The sequence below is a fragment of the Bidens hawaiensis genome, unplaced genomic scaffold, assembly GCF_021521415.1.
Source record: "Bidens hawaiensis isolate Kalapana, Puna unplaced genomic scaffold, B.hawaiensis_p1.1 tig00006617_1, whole genome shotgun sequence".
NCBI classification, from domain to species: Eukaryota; Viridiplantae; Streptophyta; class Magnoliopsida; order Asterales; family Asteraceae; genus Bidens; species Bidens hawaiensis.
This window is the reverse complement of record NW_027491447.1, coordinates 460,544-482,396: the sequence shown is the minus strand read 5'-3', so window position 1 is coordinate 482,396 and position 21,853 is coordinate 460,544. Positions and strand designations below refer to the sequence as shown.

At 34.0% G+C, this 21,853-nt stretch overlaps 2 protein-coding genes across 2 annotated transcripts; both read left to right on the top strand.

Moving 5' to 3' along the window:
- Positions 1-706: 706 nt before the first annotated feature.
- LOC143633151 (glucomannan 4-beta-mannosyltransferase 9-like) lies at positions 707-4,471 on the top strand. The gene is made up of 9 exons (XM_077101500.1): positions 707-1,359; positions 1,516-1,614; positions 1,690-1,942; positions 2,844-2,954; positions 3,141-3,277; positions 3,362-3,475; positions 3,564-3,763; positions 3,850-4,041; positions 4,181-4,471. The coding sequence occupies exons 1-9, from the start codon at positions 1,021-1,023 to the stop codon at positions 4,341-4,343; spliced, it is 1,608 nt and encodes a 535-aa protein (XP_076957615.1). The 5' UTR covers positions 707-1,020; the 3' UTR covers positions 4,344-4,471.
- Positions 4,472-10,724: 6,253 nt separating this feature from the next.
- On the top strand, positions 10,725-14,535 carry LOC143633085 (uncharacterized). Its single transcript, XM_077101440.1, has 3 exons — positions 10,725-11,391; positions 11,488-11,535; positions 13,965-14,535. Exons 1-3 carry the CDS (start codon positions 11,020-11,022, stop codon positions 14,451-14,453), a joined length of 909 nt encoding a protein of 302 aa, XP_076957555.1. The 5' UTR covers positions 10,725-11,019; the 3' UTR covers positions 14,454-14,535.
- Positions 14,536-21,853: the final 7,318 nt, after the last annotated feature.

Here is a 21,853-nt window from a genome sequence, read left to right as displayed (position 1 = left end):
TTGTTTAGTTCGATTCTCGGTTCCAATGGGCCGGATAAGTGGTTTTGGAAAGGTGTTAAAGGTGACAAGTTCTCTGTGGCGGATGCTAGAAAAATTATCGGTAAAGATTTTGAGCCAAACTCAGGGAGTATGATAGGTTTGGTCAAATGGATTCCGAAGAAGTGTCTTGTGTTTATGTGGCGAGCGGTAATGAATAGGATTCCTACGAGAACCGAATTGATGAAGAGAGATATACAAGTTAGTTCTGGCTCTTGCAGTCTTTGCGGGTTAGCTCCGGAAACTGCAGATCATCTTTTTTCTAACTGTGAAGCGGCGGGTCAAGTTAGGAGTTGGTTCGAATCTTGGACCTCGGTTTCTTCGGTGGGTTGTGGTAGTGTTTTCGAGCTATCCAGGTTGCATTTGACGGCAGGTTTGTCCCATGGTAAGGAGGAGGTTGTTCAAGGCTTGGTGATAACGATTTGTTGGAGGCTGTGGAAAGCTAGAAACGATCTTGTGTTCTCTAAAATTCCGGTTAGGATTATTGATATTGTTAGTGATGTTAAGGCTTTGGGGTTCTTTTGGTATAGAAATAGACCTCGGTTAAAACCAGTCTTGTGGTCAGATTGGTGTTCGTTCAATTTGGTGTAATGTCTCTTTGGTTTTTGTAGCCTCCGGGCGTTGTTCGATGTTGTTTATATAGTGAAGTTTCAAAAAAAAAAAAATAAGTATAAAAGTAATATAACATAATATAAGATATCATAAAATTGTCCCAACAATAAAAACAATAATCTCTACCTTTATAACCCACCTTTTCCCCTTTATTCTCACCCCTCCATCTTTCTCATTGTGCTATTTCTGCCTCTATTCTTTTACATTTGCAAAAACAGGAAGCTTCAAGTTTCCTTCCATCTTTCCTTTTTTTTCAAAATCCTAAACGTAGACATGTTCTCATGTTCTAAACTTAAATGTCTTTGCTTTAACTTAGATATTTTTGGCTACTTTTAAAGCCATATTCCCACCCCAATACAGAAACCAGAGTAAATGGAGAAGCTTAAGCTTAAGTTGATTGCATTTCTATCAGAATGTTTTGATGGTGCAGTACCGGATAACATCGGAGAGCAAGTTGTGCTGATTTGGGGTCAAATCAAGGTGTATTTCGTGGTGCCGTTTCTGAGAATTTTCATGTATATTAATCTGGTGATGTTGATCATGTTGTTCACAGAAATGGTTTACATGGCTCTTGTGGTTGGATTTAATAAATTGTTTGGTAAAAAACCCGAACAACGTTACAAATGGGAACCATTTGAGGATGATGCTGAGATGGGTAACTCTGGTTATCCTCTTGTTCTTGTTCAAGTTCCCATGTTTAATGAAAGAGAGGTTATTATTATTATTTGTATTCTTAGTTTCACAAGTGTTCTGTTTATTATTATTATTAGTTATTACTACTACTACTTACTATTATTATTATTGTCACATAATGATTTGTTTTGGTTTAGTTTTAGTGTTTATTTATTTATGAAATTGTGCAAACAGGTATATCAGCTTTCCATAGGAGCTGCATGCCGGCTTTCATGGCCGTCTAATCGGATTGTGATTCAAGTGCTTGACGATTCAACAGATCCATTGGTCAAGGTTGATAAATTACATTTATTATTTTCGGAAAAAAACAACAAATATTATCTTATAATTATTGTGGATGGTTTGTAGAGTATGGTGGAAATGGAGTGTGAGAATTGGGCAAGCAAAGGAGTGAGCATACACTATCAAGTTAGGGACAACCGAAAGGGATACAAAGCCGGGGCCCTTAAAGAAGGGTTAAAGCATGATTATGCCAAACAATGCGAGTATGTGGTCATCTTTGATGCTGATTTTCAACCCGAACCAGATTTTCTCACTCAAACTATTCCGTTTCTTCATCATAACTCTGAACTAGGTCTCGTTCAAGGTCGTTGGAAATTCGGTAAAATTATGCTCCTACAACTCCCTTGTAATTTTTTTTAATCATATTTTATTCATTGCAATTATTGATTTGTAGATAGAAGTGACATGAAAAAGCATTTTAAATCATAAGAATAAAATGAGAAATTGAAATGAGAGAAACGTGGTTGTGAATTGACAGCTTTATTTTTGGTCTTGTGCGCACTAAATAGTCCCCACATTTGAAGACCCATCTTGAGAGGTGTTGATATTAGAGACAAGTAAAGTAAGCGGTAATTGTAGTTCACTCTTTTTGGCAGAAGGTAGTGTTGTACACTGTGCTCCAACATTGATTGTTAACACGTGAATCGGGTGGTACAACTTTTTTCTTATTAAAAATTAGTTAATTACCAATTGATGACATCAAATTATAGATGATTGGCTTGAATTTTCTGTTTTACCTATCCATCACCAAAAATATTGAAGTCACGTGCCATTAAATCATCGATACAAAAGGCAATAAAGGCCAAAGGGGGGGGGGTCCCGTCATTTCCACATCTCGTGACTCGTATCTCATTCACAAAAACTTGTTTGAATCGATATAATTCGAATGGTGAACCACAAGCTAGCCTTGGTTATTGACAATCCGAGTTTGAGCTTAAGTCTTCATCGATAAAAAATTTCAAGTGAAACCGAGTTGACTCTTATGAGCTAACTTTGGCTCGACTCAGTTCAATTCGTGAAGAACCCTATGGTACGGGTAGAATTAACAATTTACACTCTACTTTAGACTTGCAATATGATAAATGTCTCTGGACTTGAATATCTAGCTTCAATATATTTTCCTTAACAATTAATCACTCTCTAAGGGTAAATAATATAAATTTGAATATTTTATATAAAACACATTAATAGATATTTTTATAGTATTATTAATGTTGCAGTGAACTCAAATGATTGCCTAATGACAAGAATACAAGAGATGTCACTTAACTACCATTTCAATCTGGAGCAAGAATTCGGTTCTATTGCTTTTGCATTCTTTGGATTTAATGGTAAGCAAACTCGTACTTAAAAATACCACATCTTGTCTTCTGGGATTTTAAGTTAATTAGTACATAATTCGATCCTAGAGTGGTAAACTCATGGTTGCATCTTAAGACATTACCAACATAAATTGTATCCATGTGTTACTCCTTCAACTGGAAACTAAAATTGTCTTATATATTTAATTTCGTTAGGGACTGCCGGAGTTTGGAGGATGGCTGCGCTTGACGAGGCGGGAGGTTGGAAGGACCGCACCACAGTCGAAGATATGGATTTGGCGGTTCGAGCTAGTCTTAAAGGATGGAAGTTCTTATACATTAGCTCACTAATGGTAAACTACTTATTATTTCTAGAGTAGAAAAGTTACTCACAAAAGAAAATTTAAGAGTATTCTAATTTATACACTCATGTATAGGTTAAAAATGAACTTCCAAGTGTATTTAAAGCTTATCGATACCAGCAACATCGTTGGTCTTGCGGTCCAGCTAACCTTTTTAGGAAAATGGTTTTCGAGATCATGAGAAATAATGTATGATTTTAAGCACTATTGTTTTCAGTTTTATTATTACTTTATTTAATTGATTGATGTTATTGTGACTTTTAAACTTGTTGTCCAGAGAGTGACATGGTGGAAGAAACTATATGTGTTGTATAGTTTCTTCTTTGTGAAAAAGATCGTAGCTCATATCGTTGCATTCACACTGTATTGCGTTGTGGTTCCTGCAACTGTGTTAATACCTGAAGTCATGGTTCCAAGATGGGGTACAATTTATATACCAACCGTCATCACGCTTCTAAATGCACTTGTAACTCCTAGGTGAGGGTTTTAGTTCTCCAATCGATCGTAGCAGGTCTTTTTTACTTAGAAATGAAATGAATGAATGTAGTGACTTTCTTTTGTAGGTCCTTCTATTTGGTGGTGTTTTGGGTTCTTTTTGAGAATGTCATGTCCTTTCATCGGACTAAGGCCACATTCATTGGACTTTTCGAGACTCAAAGAGTGAACGAATGGGTTGTCACCGAGAAGAACGGAGATGCTTCCAAGGTTAAGGCAGCAACACAACAAAGTCAGCCTCGATTTAAAATAGGTGAAAGGTACATTGTACTATAAATCATGGGTTCCAATAACTTGTTAATTTAAGTTATATACATGTTGATAATATTAGTAACTAAGTTTAAGATATGTCTATAAACTAAATTATACTAAATGGGTACGTGTGATCATAACCCACAGAGTTCTTGTGCTAGAGCTTTGCGTCGGGATCCTCCTCTTTGGATGTGCTTGCTACGATCTTGCATATGGGAAGTATCGCTACTACGTTTACCTTTTTCTACAAGCTATAGCCTTCATAATAATGGGTTGCGGTTATGTTGGCACTCAAGTTCCTAATTCTTAGCTGACAAAGTTTAGTTTTCAATTCTTTGATCACTTTTCAATTCGTATAGTAAACCTACATAATGATTAAGAAAGAAGGAATGCTTGTTGGGGCATATACATACAAATTCGGCAATCAATGTAATAATTCTTAGCTATTAGAACTTGTTTATACGTAATATCTCATTCATGTATGTGAGTGTGTTATCTTTGTAATTCTTTAGTTCAAATACTAACTTTATTTGTAATACTTTGATTCGATTAATAAGAGATATTACTTTGGTTTAAGTGTCATTTTCGTTACTATCGTACTCTAAAACAGAATTTAATCTATGATAATAATCATAGGCATGAGTCATGACTAGTTAACTACGAGCGAGTAAGAGTTTATTTTTTGATTTAAATAAAATATAATGGAACCATGTATTTTATCATTACTTTCCTTTAACTCATCATACAAACACTTGCTGCTATAGTAGAAAACACTTATCCAGGGTCTTAATCTTTAGATATAGAAGTTAAAATCCATGTCAATATCATTGAATTGCACTTATGATTAAATCACGATTACCTTTGTTCAAGTCTTTAACTTGAATTTGAGTTCTTCAAAAAACACGGTTGGTGAAGTTACACCGAAAAAACAAAAATGATAATATCAAAATGTCCACCTGCTGATTAAAGTTACCATTTTGTCCAATTGAATCAGCTCTCCTCAAAACTTTGCACCTTAAATTCCCTTAGTCCGCCAAGTTAATAATCATTATCTGACTAGATTTTCAACAAACAGGGTTACGTCATATGTCAAAAATCCTGTCAAGACTCATGACGCATTTGAGTGCAAAACTTGCAAATATATAATGAGCATGTGTAAAGTTGTTGTAAATGCATCTTTACATTTGATTTGAAGTTGTTATTTGTGGTTAGAAGGAATTATTTTAGGTGTTGATGACTTATGTTAGATGATAGGTAATTGGTCTTAAATGGGCATTATTATATTTCATTAGATTTTGGTTATAATTAAGTCATTATTGGTTATAACAAGTTATATTAGATGTTAATTTAAATGTCTTATTTTGACGGTAAGGTCATTGCCGGGTATACATTAACCTCCATAACTCTATATATGCACCACATCACCTATTTAACCTCATTTCATTTCATCTCACCCTAAGAAAATTATTTAATCCACATTTACTTCTATTTAATTAATGTAAAATTGATTATTAAATTATTGTTTGTATGTGTAGAGAATTTTAAAGTCCATTAACAATTTAACTCGCCTTGTATTTAACGTCCCTTGACCCATTAAGGGAGTAGTATGTCACTCGTTAACTCTTGCCAATTCTGCTTTAACGACCTGGACGTTAAGATATACCCCTAGGCCTAAGTCCAAAAATCATTTTAATGAGCTTTAATGTTCATTTTTAAGTGTCAACGTTTCGCCAAGTCAATTAAGATTATGAAAAGTCAAGTTAGCTGTTAATAGCTTATTTATTATGATAAGTATACTAAGTCACTATTGTAGGGCCTTATTTTAAGTTCATGATTTCTTTAGGTCACGTTAGGTCATGTTAGATGTTAATGGCTTATGACTGATAATAAGTCCAATAAAATGGTTGTTATCGAACCCTATAATATGTTAATGAGTACTTTTAGAGTTTTAGGTTACAACTAGCAAGTCACTTTAGGTGTTAATGATTGTTATAAGTTGGTTGTGGCTTAATGGTAGAGCACTCACTTTACAAGTGAGAGGTAGGGGGATCAAACCTCACTACCACCAACTTATATGAGAGATATGAGGGATGACCCTGGCTTGTCACGGTTCGAGTCTTGGTCTCACCCGATTTTATTGGCTTCTCGCTGTTGTGCCGTTTAGCGGGCGTGGGGCCCGGGTTTTATCCGGTGAATCCCTCAACAGGTGGATCACTAGGGGCTTCGTCCGTCCGGACTAGTGGCCGGCTCGGGCTACCTTTAGCCAATGGGGGCCGCGTACGGAGTGTCCGGCGTTACTTAGTTGGCCGTTCAAAAAAAAAAGGTGTTAATGATTGTTTTTAATACAGTAACTCGGTATGTTTATACACATTAGTATAATAATATATTTGATATTGTATAGGATAACTAAAAACATTTTTGTACTGTATATAGTACTTAGTTTTAGGGGTGTTTACGGTCCGGTTTTGAAGGTTTTTAGGTCAACCGTAAACCAAACCATTAGTAACGGTTTTTAATTCCAAAAACCAAAACCGAACCGTTGAGCTTTAAAACCGAAACAAACCGAACCGTTATCAACGGTTTGGTTCCGGTTTGGTTCCGGTTTGGTTTCACGGTTTGGGCTTTATTTGGCTAAAATAATGAAAAATAAAATGGCTTGTCAAAGATTCATTGCATATGCTTCCATTTCGAGACATGTATAAGCACCATGAAATTGATAGGTGAACAAAGTCATTTAAAGCTTGTTAAACTAACTCACTAAACTCTTTTTTTCCTTATCTGTTAAATGAAATACATATGATAAAAGCCATTAAAGCTTGTTATAAACAATCATATTAAAGCTTGTTAAATAAAACAATTACTTATAGTGTAATAGTCTTGATGTTTTATATATATAGTTATTTAAACATCACCATTATGTAGAACAAGAAAAAAAGAATCGGTAGAAGTGATAGAAGCAACTGAAGCACAGATATACAAAAGAACAAGCAATATATTATATAAAGAAAATACTGAAGCAGACATAAATTTAGACAATCAAATACCCATGATATACAATATAAAAAAGATTAACTAAATTAAAATCTCACGGTCCGGTTCGGTTTTATACGGTTTGAAAGTTTTAAAACCATAAACCAAACCGTTCGTTACGGTTTGAAAAGTTTGAAACCGACCGACCAAAAGATAACAAAAAAAAAAACCGACCATGAAACCAAACCGATGACCGGTTTGGGCGGTTTCACGGTTTGAAACCGAACCGTAAACACCTACTTAATTTACTACCTTTCTTCTAACAAGAAACATGCATGCCAATAAATGATTACCACACACAGAAGGACAACAAAAACATGTGAAAGAACAGTAAAACACATAGATGCTTTAGGAATTAGGAGTATGTCATAAAAGTGTATTTTTTTTTTAAGTAGCATGAAACTTTATCCTCATAATTAACTTTTATAGTATCCAACTTATTATAATTAACCAGTGAGCTAGTTGATAGATATTCGTTTTGCTCGTGTATGACAATTAATCCGTTAACAAGTCGCAGTATTTTATAATACAAACAGTATTAACAGTTTTTCCGGAGCAATATTTTTATAGTGCAAATTGCAAAAGGTTGAGAAATTCATATTATCAAAAGGTCAACGTCTTAACATGTTGACTTTTTTATAAAAGCATCGTCTTTACTACATGTACCGGTTTTCTCGGCAAACACCATGAAATTAGGGAAAATTTTAAAATAAGTGTTTACGAAAACAAATTTCTAAGTTTTAGATATAATTTTCAAATAATTTTTTAAACATAGATATTTTAAACTAGTCGTGACGAGTATATTATGTTAACGTACGAGTAGTTTGCAGAGTCAATTAAAATATGTCACGTGGCCATAAACTAACTATGACAAGCACGTTCACTAATCATTTAGTCGTCACGACTAAAGAAGTTGAATGCCTCGTAATTAATGTCCACGTGTACTGCATAAATCATTTAGTCAAGACGACTATATTACAACTTTTAGAGACACGAGTAGTTTACTAAACTATTCATGACGAGTTGTTTTGTTTACCAAATACATCGAACATGTTAGTTTTACAAGAAACAAACTGGACCGGTTAGTTTGAAAGCTCAATTAGTCATTAAAAGTAGATCTTGGTCAACGATTAGTTCTTTAGGTATACATTTCCAATACGAGTAGTTTATTACTTGTTAACACATCGTGACTTATTTGACCTTACAATCTACTCGTAGCTACTCAACGGTAATCCTATTTATTTAAAAAATATTAAAAATATATAAATATAATTTGTACTCGTTAGAAATGTTTAGGAAATATACTTTGTTGGAAATGTGTTGCAAAAATTTTTCCAACGATGGTTATTCTTAGGGGGTGTTCGTTACGTCGGAATTCAACGGATTTGGGGGGAATTGGAATTTAGATTCCTTTCCGCCTTTTGTTCGGTTGGTAAATAAGAAAGAAGGGAATTGGATTAGATTCCAGCTGATTCCTTCCCTTATTGGAATTCAGAATCCTCCCAAACTTAAAAGAAAAGTTCAATATTTGAATGGAAAGTTCGTAAATTACCATAATAATCCTCACATTTATTTACGTTATCCCCATCTGATTAACCCTAGCCTCTCATTCTCCTCAATTACAACATCAGTAACCCTAGCTCGCTGGTCGTTCTCCTCCGTCGACGATCGGTCTCCTCCGTCGCCGATCGGTCTCCTCCGTCCCTTCGGTCGTCTCTTCTGTCGCTGCTGCTAGAAAGCTTCTCTGAATCTTCTTCATCGTTCTCTTCCACCGCTCCTTCTGTATGTTCTCTGACCATTATCTCATGTTTCCGCTTAATTTCTCTTGATCCGTACACTTCGATAATTTCTCTGAAGTGCTTAATTACAAATTGCATGTTTCTTAAAAATATGTACTAGTAGCTCATGTTTGTAGACTATTTTAATTATTATTAAAATTGTAATAATTATTAAAAAGAAACAATAATTATTATTACCAGTAACTCATGTTTGTAGACGATTTACCATTTTAAACAATAATAATAATTTAAAATTTTAGATATATTGTTTCTTAAAATTAAAATTGTAAGTAATCGATCTGTACAATTCACATGAGCGTGCTTAATTTCTCTTTTATCAGATTTAGTTACATAGGCTTAATTTTGATAACTAAATGCAGGTTTAGTAGGTAGCAGCACATGTATAGTTAATTGATTGAGTGTGTGTTTGGTTATGTTGATGTGAATGAGTTTTGTAGTGATGGATTCATGTTTTCATACTTTTTAATAGTTAACTGACTGAGTGTGTGAATTTTATAGAGATTTAATTTAAATCCATTGTGTGTTCGACTGTTTGTAATGTTTAAATAGGAAATGGCCGACTTAGTTTAACAACTTGCAAACGTAAGCAACGGAGGAGATTGATTTTGACATGGTGGAACCAACTTATTAAAACTGTTTCGTTGTTTATACTATCCCTTTACATGGTGATAGTCAAATACAAAAGGGATAAACCACGTATTGGATACTCTTCATCAAAAATAGATCGCTATTCAATATTGTATAAGGTTGTTTTTAAGAGTGACAGGATGGCTATATCCCAAATTAGGATGAATCGAGCGTGTTTCATTAAGTTGTGTGACATGCTTAACGAATTTGGAGGGTTAAAACCAAATAAGAATATGGACATTGATGAACAAGTAGCCATCTTCCTTCACATTATAGCTCATAATGTTAAAAATCGGGTCGCCATATGTCGTTTTCATCGTTCGGGAGATACAATTAGTAGATGTGTTTCTCGAGTTTGCAATGCGGTGATTAGATTGCATACACACTTGCTTAAGAAACCAGAACCTGTTTCCGAGGATTCTACTGATCAAAGGTGGAAATGGTTTAAGGTATTATGTAATCTTTATAACTTATTATGGTATACTTACATTAGGAAATAGAAATGTATAATAACACTTTCTATTGTATTTTTGGGTTTTAGAATTGTTTAAGAACTTTAGATGGAACATACATAAAATGCTTAGTACCTAATGCGAAGAAGCCTAAATACAGAACAATAAAGGGAGAGATGCTACGAACGTGTTAGGTGTTTGTTCACAAGATATGCAATTTATATTTGTGTTACCGGGTTGGGAAGGATCGGCGGCCGATGGTAGAGTCCTACGAGATGCTCTTTATAGGCCACATGGATTGAAAGTTACAAGGCCGGGTATGTGTGTGTATAATCATTAGGTGTATACAGAAAAAGTTAGTAATTGAAGTTGTTGGGTGTTTATTGATTATAATTGTATTTTTAGGTTATTATTTGGTAGACGCGGGTTACATAAATGGAGAAGGTTTTCTCGCCCCTTATAGAGGTCAAAGATATCATTTAAACGATTGGCGTGATGGATACCAACCCACTACCCCAAAAGAATTGTTTAACATGAAACATTCATCTGCAAGAAATGTTATTGAAAGATGCTTTGGTATTTTGAAGGCAAGGTGGGGAATCTTGAGAGACCACTCATATTATCCTATTAACCAAAAGAATAGGATCATAATGGCATGTTGTCTCCTCCATAATTTTATAAGATGGGAAATGCCAATAGATCCAATTGAGACCACACATATGGATGATGAAGGAACGGGATATCTTGGAGATGAGGATAATATAACTCACATCGTGACTTCAAATGAGTGGACAACATTTAGAAACAATCTAGCCCAAAGCATGTTTGACTCTTGGAGTGCTACCAATTAATCAAGAATGTCTTTTGAACACATCGATTATTAAACTAGTTGTTTATGCTATTTTTTATTGGTTATGCTACTTTATGTTCTACTATTTGCATTTCTTCATATGTATCGTGTTTTTTTGGTAATTTGGATGTACTTGATGTCATGCTTAATGCAAAATATAGTTTGGGTTTGGTCTATATTTTTAAATTTCACAGATTGATGAACAAGTATAGGAATTTTTTAATATAGATGCTGCTTTTTTACCCATTTTTAGTTTTTTTTCCAACAGGAATGACGAGCAATAATAGAACATATCATGGGTGGAGTAGTGATGAAGATGCAAAGCTTGTTGAGGCTTTGATAAACATGGTTAACATAGGGGGATTTAGATCTGATAATGGCTTTAGAAGTGGATATTTACAATATCTTGAAGCATCCTTGAAAGAATCACTTCCTGGATCGGGCATTTTGGGTAAACCCCATATTGAATCAAGGATTAAAACGATGAAGAGAGATTGGCAAGTCGTTTATGATATGCTAAAAACTAGTGGATTTGGTTACAACAAAGAACTTAATTGTGTAGCCACTAATGCTCCCGGTGTATGGGAGTCCTATATTGAGGTACATGCTAGTTTTTATGCTATTAACGTTTTTATATTTGGCTAATCGAAAAGGTATTAATGTTTTTATTTTTATTTTACTCTTATCATGTGAAAGAGTCATAGAAATGCGAGTAAATGGCAAAACAAAAGGCTTCCTCACTATGAAGATGTAAGGCCCCGAACCCGGTGACCCTACTTTAGCGTCGGATTTACTCATAAACACAGTTCTTCAAATCAGAGTTTATTAAAACTTTTCGCGGAATATAAAACATCAATCATTTGTTACAAAACATTAAATCTTTTCTTTGATACCATAACACAAAACTTTATATTTAAAACATCTTTACTTCTTTCTTCAGATGCCAGCCGTTCAATCCATGCCGTGTGTCATCCTCATGCTAACTCTATAATCAGCTCACCTGCGCGCATACTAAAAGTCAGCTACGCTGAGTGAGTTCTAGTTAATCGAACGCCATACAATACATACACATACATACATATCCGTAGATACATATCCATACTTCACTAGTTACCCTTCTGTTCTACATACATACTTGCTACCATACATACATACATATCTACAATCACTAACCTCAGTCTACCGAGAGTACGTTCATAGTTCACCGTCTATACCTGTACTCAAGGTCGTGAACACGTACAAGGTTCGCAGTCCTTTCCTATGTTCACCATTTATGGTACGTACAAGGATCGCGGTCCTTCCCTATACCATAGTACATCCACAACACGTACAAGGTTCGCAGTCCTTCCCTATGTTGCAACCTAATTCATAGCACGTACGAGGTTCGCAGTCCTCCCCTATGCTACAAAATCAGCACGTATAAGGTTCACAGTCCTTTCCTATGCTTAAATACATCCACAACACGTACAAGGTTCGCAGTCCTTCCCTATGTTGCAACCTAATTCATAGCACGTACGAGGTTCGCAGTCCTCCCCTATGCTACAAAATCAGCACGTATAAGGTTCACAGTCCTTTCCTATGCTGACGCCTATCTACATTACGTATAAGGTTCGCAGTCCTTATCTACGTTTACATATATCATCTACTTCACGTATAAGGCTCGCAGTCCTTAACTACGCCATCACCAGCCGAGTCTATGTCCGACAGAAGCTAGAGGGATTTGCCATCCTAACTTACAATGTCGAACGTAGAACTCACATGCCATTCGTGTACCTATATACACATACTTACATTATAACATAAGAACACTCTAGGCATTCTTTACCTCATTCATTTAACAACCATACCCCTTGTCGTTACGTGCAATATCCGAAGATCGTTCACGCCCCGACAAGTATTCATTTGAAATATTCATACCTTTATTTTTAACCTGACAGTACGCGCAATATCCGAAGATCGTTCGCGTACCGACAAACAATCATTCATATCTATCACACATATCACATATGACATACACTTATCACTTAGGATAAATGTATTAACAACACATCGAGTATGCACACAGCCCCGAAAACATAACAAGGAATGGGGCTAGAAACTCACCTGAACACGGTTACGTTCACCGTTAATCGTAATCCCTTTCTTCAGCTGTGCACGGCTGACTGTATAACAAGTACACGTATCAAACAACTATCACTACTCATATCATCTTTCCAGTCTTAACTACTACCCACAACGAACGGGGGTCCGGGGGCAGCGCCCCTGGCAGCGGGGTCTAGGGGCGGCAGCCCCTAGCAGGGTCCAAGGGGCAGAGCCCCTGGCTGGGGTCGAGCTGTCTTAACACATTTTCCATTAGGTTTTTAATTTATTTTCTAAGCGAACTTAACTTTAGGCGAAGTTAAACCTTATGCGAACTTAGCTTTAGGCGAAGTTAAACCTCAGGCGAACTTGGCTTTAGGCGAAGTTAAACCTCAGGCGAACTTAGCTTCAGGCGAAGTTAAACCTTAGGCGAACTTGGCTTCAGGCGAAGTTATCATCAGGCGAACTTAACTTTACAGCGAAGTTGCCATCAGGCGAACTTAGCTTGCAGGCGAAGTTCATCAGGCGAACTTAGCTTGCAGGCGAAGTTCGTCGCGTTGAAGGCGAAGTTGCCCAGATGAAGGCGAAGTTGCCCAGACTGCCGCTGTTCGGTTTCTTTCCAGCATTTTGAGCGATTTTAACACCCTTGCTATGGTTCAATCTCACCCACTACGCTTCCCGACCATTTTCGGTCGCTTATACACTAAAAAAGCTTGGATCTTTAAACTTCAAAGATCAAGAATCATACCTTTGAGCTTGTTGGATCTCGTTAACCTGCTAGCACACTAATCTTTTTCTCTTGGACCTGCCCGACGAAGTTAGTGTGTGGTGTGTGTGTTAGGGAGTTTGGTGAAAAATGAAAGATATTTTGGGTTTAGGGGATATTTATATCCCTGAAATCCCATGGACCTAAGGCCCATTCTCATTTAACCCATCTCTATTAATCCAAGTCCATAACCCACATCCATTACCCGACACTAGCCCGACCCATACCAACTCCTATTCTTTTATTTATTTCCTGATAACCCGAGTAAACTTTCCCTCTATTATTAAGTAATATAATTAATATTATCTTGAAATTTCGGGATGTTACAGAAGAATTGTGTGTGATATTTGTAAAAGATCGAGCTAAAGGGAACAAAGCCAAAAGTGCGGTTGAGATGGAACAAGAGGTCAACGTGAAAGAACAAGAAAGCCGAGGGGATGATGATCTTGATGAGCATAGCCATAATGATGGTAGCAATTCAAGTTTTCAAGTTGAAGAGACTTCAAGTGGTCGTACCAAGAAGAGGAAACGCACGAAGCAATCTCATGATTTCCTTGACGCGGTTAATTTATTTGCTGACCGTCTTAAGGAAACCTCTTCCGCATTGAGTGCCGAAATGAGTGAAGATATAAAATTTGAACTTGACTTGAAAAAGAAAACTATGATGCTGCCTTCAGAGCTTTCAAAAATGACATCTTTGACTCAATTGGACAGGTTTAGGGCAATTGAAAAAATAAAAGGGGACAACGTGATGACTTTTTGGAGTTTGGATGAAGAAGAACGAGAGGCTTGTGTGAGGTTTTTGTTGTCTGGGTAAGTTTGATGAACAAATGAAGAAAATTGGTTGAAGAATTTATCGTCGTGTTTAAACTTGTAGTCGTTTGTCAGATTAACTTCCTGTAGTGTGTTGAAAAATGTTAATCGTATGTTTTGTACCTCTATTTCACACTTTGGATGATATGTCTGATGGTTTTTAATTTTACTAAACTTATTTTGGTTGATTCATTTTTAATTTAGAAGTGTTACATCACCAGGTATGTCATTGGTTCATTATATAAGTGTTGCATGCACAAGTAGTTGTTGGTGATTGCAGGTTTTTTGTCAATCTTTAGCATTTGCATTGCATGACATGTTTCTTCTGTTTCTGTATTGGTAGAGTAGGGGGGGTGGGTGGGTGGGGTGGGGGTGGAGGTACGAGTGTGGATGGGATTACTGAAATAGTTTTTTTTAATATTTGAGTTTTAGAATTATATATATATTTTATTTTAATGGCAATTTTGTCTATGTAGGTATTTTACATTCCAATTCCATTGACAAATATATGAAACAAACATATTTTGGAATTTCAAAAGAATCCATTACATTCCAATTTCAATTCCAATTCCAATTCCAATTCCAATTCCGTCAAATTCCACGAACCGAACGGCCCCTTAGTTTCTTATCATGATGTTCTATCGGAAACAAGTTGGAACACACCGTTTTCTACGCATTTTCGAAGGAAAATGACGTTGAAATATATTAGTTTTCAAGATGTGTATTTTGTTTGATTTATAATATATAAATGTTATCACAAAGTAAACATAGGATAATTATTATTATTACTACTATATATTAAAGGAGAAGCTTCGTGCCGCAAGTGACCCGATTGGTCTACTTGGAGGCACCTGGTTGATTCATATTTTTTTTATTTTGCTTTTGTTGTTTGTATTTATATAAAACAATTTTCTAGAACATTTTGTTTTTTTATTTAGTGTCGGCCCTGTTGATTACGATCAAATTCGCGTCGATCGCCTCCTCAACTTATGGTTTCTTTTTGCCACGTTTTTTGTTTTGTTTTTCATTTATGGTTGACATCGTTAATTCCGACCAAATTCATGTTGTTTGTCGTTGCAAGTCACGGTTTCTTTTTGCCACGTTTTTTGTTTTGCATTTTGAAATATCTTAGGTGATGAACAATTGAGTTTTTTGTTTAGTTTCAGAGTCGTAAGACGAAATCAAAAGAATTAATGTTGGTTCATCACTCCAACGAGTGTTTTCTTTAAACAATTATTATTTCGTATTCGATCATTAAAGCACTTAGTTTTGTGGGTTCTGTTACAGAGTCGTAACCCGCTACCAATCGAATTAATATCGACTTGTAGTCACAGCTATACGAATGTCAATACCACCTGGTTGTATATAAGATAAAAACGGAACTCGGTGCCACAGTACCTTTTTAAATTATTTATTGGTCTTTCCTTTTTTTAGGGATTAACAATGTTACTGAATTTTTTTTTTGTTTTTGTTTTAAATATGTTAATTTAATGAGCTAGGTTTTTTGGGTTTATTCTAGTAGCGTAATGAACCTAACTGATACCCATCGAATTCACGTCGACTAATGCCTCAACACCTAGGTTTTACCGACCGTTTGGTTCCGGTAGCGTAATGCACCTAACCAATACCTCAAGATCTAAATTTTGTTGGACGTAATTTCGGACTCCAAGTCAATAGTCGGTGAACTTGAGAGACCAATATTGACAAGTAGGTCATAGTAGTTATGTTTCATAATTGTTATGTAATCATAATATGTTATGTTTGGCTAGCAATTTAGGTTAGTCTATATAAACTAAGATATGTTTGACATTAGAGAATGTGATGATGATCCAATCAGTAAATGTAGACATCTTATAGGATAATCTTGTAATATTTTGAAGATCACACTCTTTTGAAAATAAAGAAATTAAATAATAATAAGTAATATTTGTACTTATCTGTAAAACGCGTTTCATGCAATCAACCGAAAGGTATTCAACAACCCAATCAACAACATGCTAATTCCCACCACTATAAACGGCGACTTTAACAAACATATTTTTTTTAAAAAATGAGTATCTTGTGATAAGAAGGTAAAAAAGTTTGAGAGAGTGAAGATTGTTTTATAAGATGTAGTGAATATGGTTGTATGGTTTTATAAAAATAGTTGGTGAAAAATTAAATTTAGGTAGGTAAAGTATTTATTGCTGATGGCTAAAACATGCCGGCTAAGAGAAAAAAAATTGGCGGCTAAGCGAAACCGACTAAATAATTAAGTGAGTAGGTAAAAATATTTAATTTTGGGGGCTAAATTTACATCGGCTAATAAGCTGGCTAAGTGAAGCCGGCTAAATATTTAATAGAGTTGGTAATGTTGGTAAAATATTCAATTTTGGCGGCTAAATTTACACCGGCTAAGAAGACGGCTAAGTGAATCCGGCTAAATATTTAATAAGGTTGATAAAATATTCAATTTTGACGGCTAAAATTAGACAGCTAAATGAAAAAAAAGGCAGCTAAGTGAAGCCTTAGCCTACAAGCCGAGTTGAAGCCGGCTAAGAAGGAATATTTGGAGCCGGCTAAGTAAATAGACACGTATCCCGAAGCCGGCTAAGAGTCAAAGATGCCGGCTAAATAACCATAGATGTAGACTGAGTTTAGCCGCCTTTGACACGTGTCGAATTTTTATTGGTTAAAGGTGGGACCCGTTTACTTTTCATAAAATTCCGTGCCCATAAAGTGCCGGTTAAGGCTTGGCCGCCTTAGCCGGCTTCGGTGACGTGTCATTTGTTTATTGATCAAAAAACCTATGATTGGAGAGATATAGGCTAAAATAGACAAGTATCTATTTATTCTAATAAAAGCCTACTATTTTTGCCACTTGTCAATATCATAGCATTCCTCACCTTTTTTTTCAACCAATTTTCATATATTGTCCTTATTTTTTAAGTCATTTCAATATATGACATTAAAATTATTGGTTTATTCCAACTAAATCAATTACTACATATAATAAGTATTCTCCATATGGATTGACAAGAGAACATTAGTGAATTTTTTAGTGTAAATTAAAGTGTTTATTATGGATTATATTCAAAATAATAAACAATAAATAATCGATTCATAATATGTGGAATGAGAACAATCGACTTGTACAAAATCCTGATAACGTCAGCGACTAAGGCTTAGCCTTTAATACCTAAAAATATATATGATTTTAAAACTAAAAGTTTTCAGGTTGACCCGAAACTTAGAATTCAGACCCATGAACCAACCCAAATTACTTCGGTTCAGGTTCGGGTTAGTATTTTCTTAGGTTCGAGTTTCTCGGGCCGGGTTTTGGGTTGAGGTTTTCGTGGGTTGGGTTTCATGTTACGGGTAAAAGTGATAGCCCTACTTTCAACGATTATAAATAAGAATCACTACCTTCACTTTATGCAACTTTAATTCTTCTAATATTCTCCTAACTCATAATAATCACTATTATTTGAACATGGTTTTAATGTTAGTATGTATTTTTCATTTTCCTGGCAATTACATTCATATGAAATAAACAAATTATTTCGTTATATTTAAATTTTCGGTTTTTATGTTGCTTGATTATACAATTTTTAATTGTAAAATATAAAGTCAATTAAAAATTTATCATACACAGAATATTAATGAAAACAAATTTATCATGATCATTCAATTTTAAATTGTAAAGATTCTAAGGATGATTATCTCATCAAAGTTCAGGTATATGGTTTTTGGGATAATCATGTTTTTTTTATAAACTTGAGCAGATATTCTCAAATGACATTATATTAATTGATTAAAAACTATGATATTTTATGTGTATGAATATTTTTTTATTAGTATCATGGATATATATTATCATTTATCTAGAGTTTGTATGTACTTGGAGAACTTTTTTTGTCACACGGACAAGTGGACAACTATATATGACTATATCAAGAGTTATAAGCAGACATATATGTTACTTTATTAAGTGTTACAAACATACATGAACTAAAGATTTTAATTTTTGATAAACAATGTATATATGCTAATACAATCACAAATGTGATGTAAAAGGAAGTTTTTACCTATTTGTAACATATTTGTGTAATCTTAGTTATGTAATTATGTAATTTTAATTTAATTGTAATTGTATTAACAATATATGATCAATTTGTTGACAGTATTTAACTTAATGGTTAAAGTTTAAATTTTCAACAATTACCTGTGTAATACACGGGCCTCAAACATGTCTATTTCTGTAATTTTCCCTTGTTTAAAGGTTGGATTTCTTGATAAAGTTTGTTCACATTGTTAGTGTTTTGGTTTATATCAAAAGTTTTATGCCCGTGACTAAACAGAGCAAAAAAAAGGTTCATTTTCCTTTTGATTATCCTTTCAAATCTCAGAGGTAAAAAGGCAATAGTTGATTTTTGTAAGCATTTATAAGTCTAAATTATGGCATTTGTTCCTACACAATTGAACATGTATATGTTAAATTCACCTTCAAAAGAACTAACGGAACCGGCCCGACGCGAAAAACTAGTTATAGTCTAAAAACGTACTTCTAAAGTTTTTTCAATTATCATAAATAAGAATAAAGTCAATTTTCAAACAACATCAATAAAAGTATATTTTAAAATCGATCACATATTAAGGTATATATTATTTCGTAAATATATATATTAGTATTAAAATGGTGTTACTCAGTCCACTTTAGTCAATTTATATTATCTTAATTTCCAAGGGCTAGCGTTGTTAATAAAGTGGTTGAAAATTACAACTTTTATAAATCATGAGAACGGGAATGGCTAAAAATAATTTTATTTTGGACGGAGATGGTAAAAGTGAGCAAACCACGTTGATAGAATTGACAGTTTACTCTATTCATTAAAAACGTATATTTGTCATTTCATACTAATTTAACAGACTAGAACTAACAGAGTTAGTAATTTGGAATGAAATAGGAAGAAAATGATATTATGAGACGAAAATAGATAAAAAAAATTTTTTTGACAAAAATAACTGTTCTCTCTATCTTTTATTGTCAAAACTATATTAAAGAGTGAATAAAATTTATATTCAAGGTGTAAGTCGTGTCTATTTAGGTTGTGAATGCTGATATGAAATCTAATGACCATATTGAATGCGTGGGAATTATAAATCAGACAAACTAATTTCTAAAGGCCCCAGATTAACTTATCCATTTATTAATACTAGACGGGTGCCCGCGCGATGCAGCGGGTGTTTGAACCTGTTAATCACGTAACAAATATAAGTGTTTATGATTCGGTTAAAATCTTGAAATCGTTTAAACCGGTCATTGGTTTGACTTCTTTTTTTCTTTTTCTTTTTTTACTTTCGGTTTGTTTGTCGGTTTCAAAAATTTCAAAACGTAGTGAACGATTGATTCGCTGTTTATACTGCAACCGGCCATATGTAACCAGACCAGACTGTAAATGTTGAATGCATTTTAATGTTTTTTATTATTAATTATTATATATGTTTTGCAATATTTATTAGATACAGTTAAAATTTAATTGAACATAATCTTTTTATTACAAACAACTTGGCTATACAACTTCAAATTAACCTAATTGAGTAATTGCAGCATGATTCATTTTGTGATCTTTGTTGTTATTATTTCATGTTCTAGATCTTCCATTAATATTTACCATTTAGGTGGCTAAAATTATCATTTTTTATTTATGATCCTCTCAAGTATCATATTATGTTGGTGTTTAGTTAAAATTGATGGTTTATTTAAATTAATAATTATTTTAAAATAAATTTATTATTAAATTTTAAACTGTGAAACCAAACTGGAACTAGGCCGTTAGTAACGATTCGGTTTCAACTTTCAATGGTTGAGTTTGGTTTTGGACGAAAACAAATCAGTATTAACGGTTGGACTCATAAGTTCAACTTAAAAACCATCAAAACCGACACTGAACACCCCTACGTAACATATTAATTTATTTAAAATGAAAAAAAAATATAACAATATCATATCCAAATTAAAGAGAATAAAATGCTCGTTTTTATGGTGTAATTTTTTTATAAAAATATTAACGTTTGAAAAGGCTATAGTCGTTTAAAAATCATGGATGAGAAGTTAGTTTACAACTTAAATTAAAAACATAATATGGTTAAAGATGAGGGACCAAACTTGTAAGTTGAATGGATTGTGTTTAAAAGACAAGTTTACCCTTACTAAAACATGTACCTCATGCTTTAAGTGTTTGAAAATTAATTAAAAATGAGTGTTTTAATTTGCCCTTGTTCGATGTATTATATATAGTATAGATATAGATATAGTTATTAAGCAAAAAAGATTTCAATGCATACACCTAATATTGCCTTGTTTAAATAATCAGTTGAGTTTATTATATGTATTCAATAGTTATAATGTTATTTTTTGGTTCATGTGTTTCATTTTCACTATTTAAATATGAACACACAAACTCATTTAGAATAATTAAAGAGTGCAATTATTTAAAGAGTGCTAAAAAGTGGAAAGGTTCACACAATTCCCACAAGGCATGTTTCACATGGATTTGCCTCTTTATGGTACAAATTCCCATATCCAATCATTTCGCTTCAACAAAATATTTAGGTTAGATTACTTTTTTTTTTATCCACGCTTAGCGGCACGAACAGAATTAGCTTTGGTTAAAAGAGTCGTGTTCGGGTTTACTCGTTAATACGCAATCATGTTTAGATTCAATATCCAATCATTTCGCTACAACAAAATATTTAGGTTAGATTACTTGTATTATTACCCACGCTTAGCGGCACGAACAAAATTAGCTTTGGTTAAAAGGGTCGTGTTTGGGTTTACTCATTAATACGCAGTCATGTTTAGATTCAAGTGTCTTAACTAACCTCAATTTTTTCCCAGAATGAGGCTAGTTCCTATTTAGTTTTGAACCATTTTCGGCTTGAACCAAGTAATCTAACCTAATATTGCCTTGTTTAAATAATCAGTTGAGTTTATTATATGTATTCAATAGTTATAATGTTATTTTTTGGTTCATGTGTTTCATTTTCACTATTTAAATATGAACACACAAACTCATTTAGAATAATTAAAGAGTGCAATTATTTAAAGAGTGCTAAAAAGTGGAAAGGTTAACACAATTCCCACAAGGCATGTTTCACATGGATTTGCCTCTTTATGGTACAAATTCTCATATCCAATCATTTCGCTTCAACAAAATATTTAGGTTAGATTACTTGTATTATTATCCACGCTTAGCGGCACGAATAGAATTAGCTTTGGTTAAAAGGGTCGTGTTCGGGTTTACTCGTTAATACGCAATCATGTTTAGATTCAATATCCAATCATTTCGCTTCAACAAAATATCTAGGTTAGATTACTTGTATTATTACCCACGCTTAGCGGCACGAACAAAATTAGCTTTG

Excerpts from the sequence above, each read along its gene's own strand:
- LOC143633151 (XM_077101500.1), top strand. The coding sequence starts at position 1,021 with ATGGAGAAGCTTAAGCTTAAGTTGATTGCATTTCTATCAGAATGTTTT. Across the intron at positions 1,943-2,843 it reads TCAAGGTCGTTGGAAATTCG|TGAACTCAAATGATTGCCTA; the intron begins GTAAAATTATGC and ends TTAATGTTGCAG. Across the intron at positions 3,764-3,849 it reads AATGCACTTGTAACTCCTAG|GTCCTTCTATTTGGTGGTGT; the intron begins GTGAGGGTTTTA and ends TTTCTTTTGTAG.
- LOC143633085 (XM_077101440.1), top strand. The coding sequence starts at position 11,020 with ATGCTGCTTTTTTACCCATTTTTAGTTTTTTTTCCAACAGGAATGACG. Across the intron at positions 11,392-11,487 it reads TATGGGAGTCCTATATTGAG|AGTCATAGAAATGCGAGTAA; the intron begins GTACATGCTAGT and ends ATCATGTGAAAG. Across the intron at positions 11,536-13,964 it reads ACAAAAGGCTTCCTCACTAT|GAAGAATTGTGTGTGATATT; the intron begins GAAGATGTAAGG and ends CGGGATGTTACA.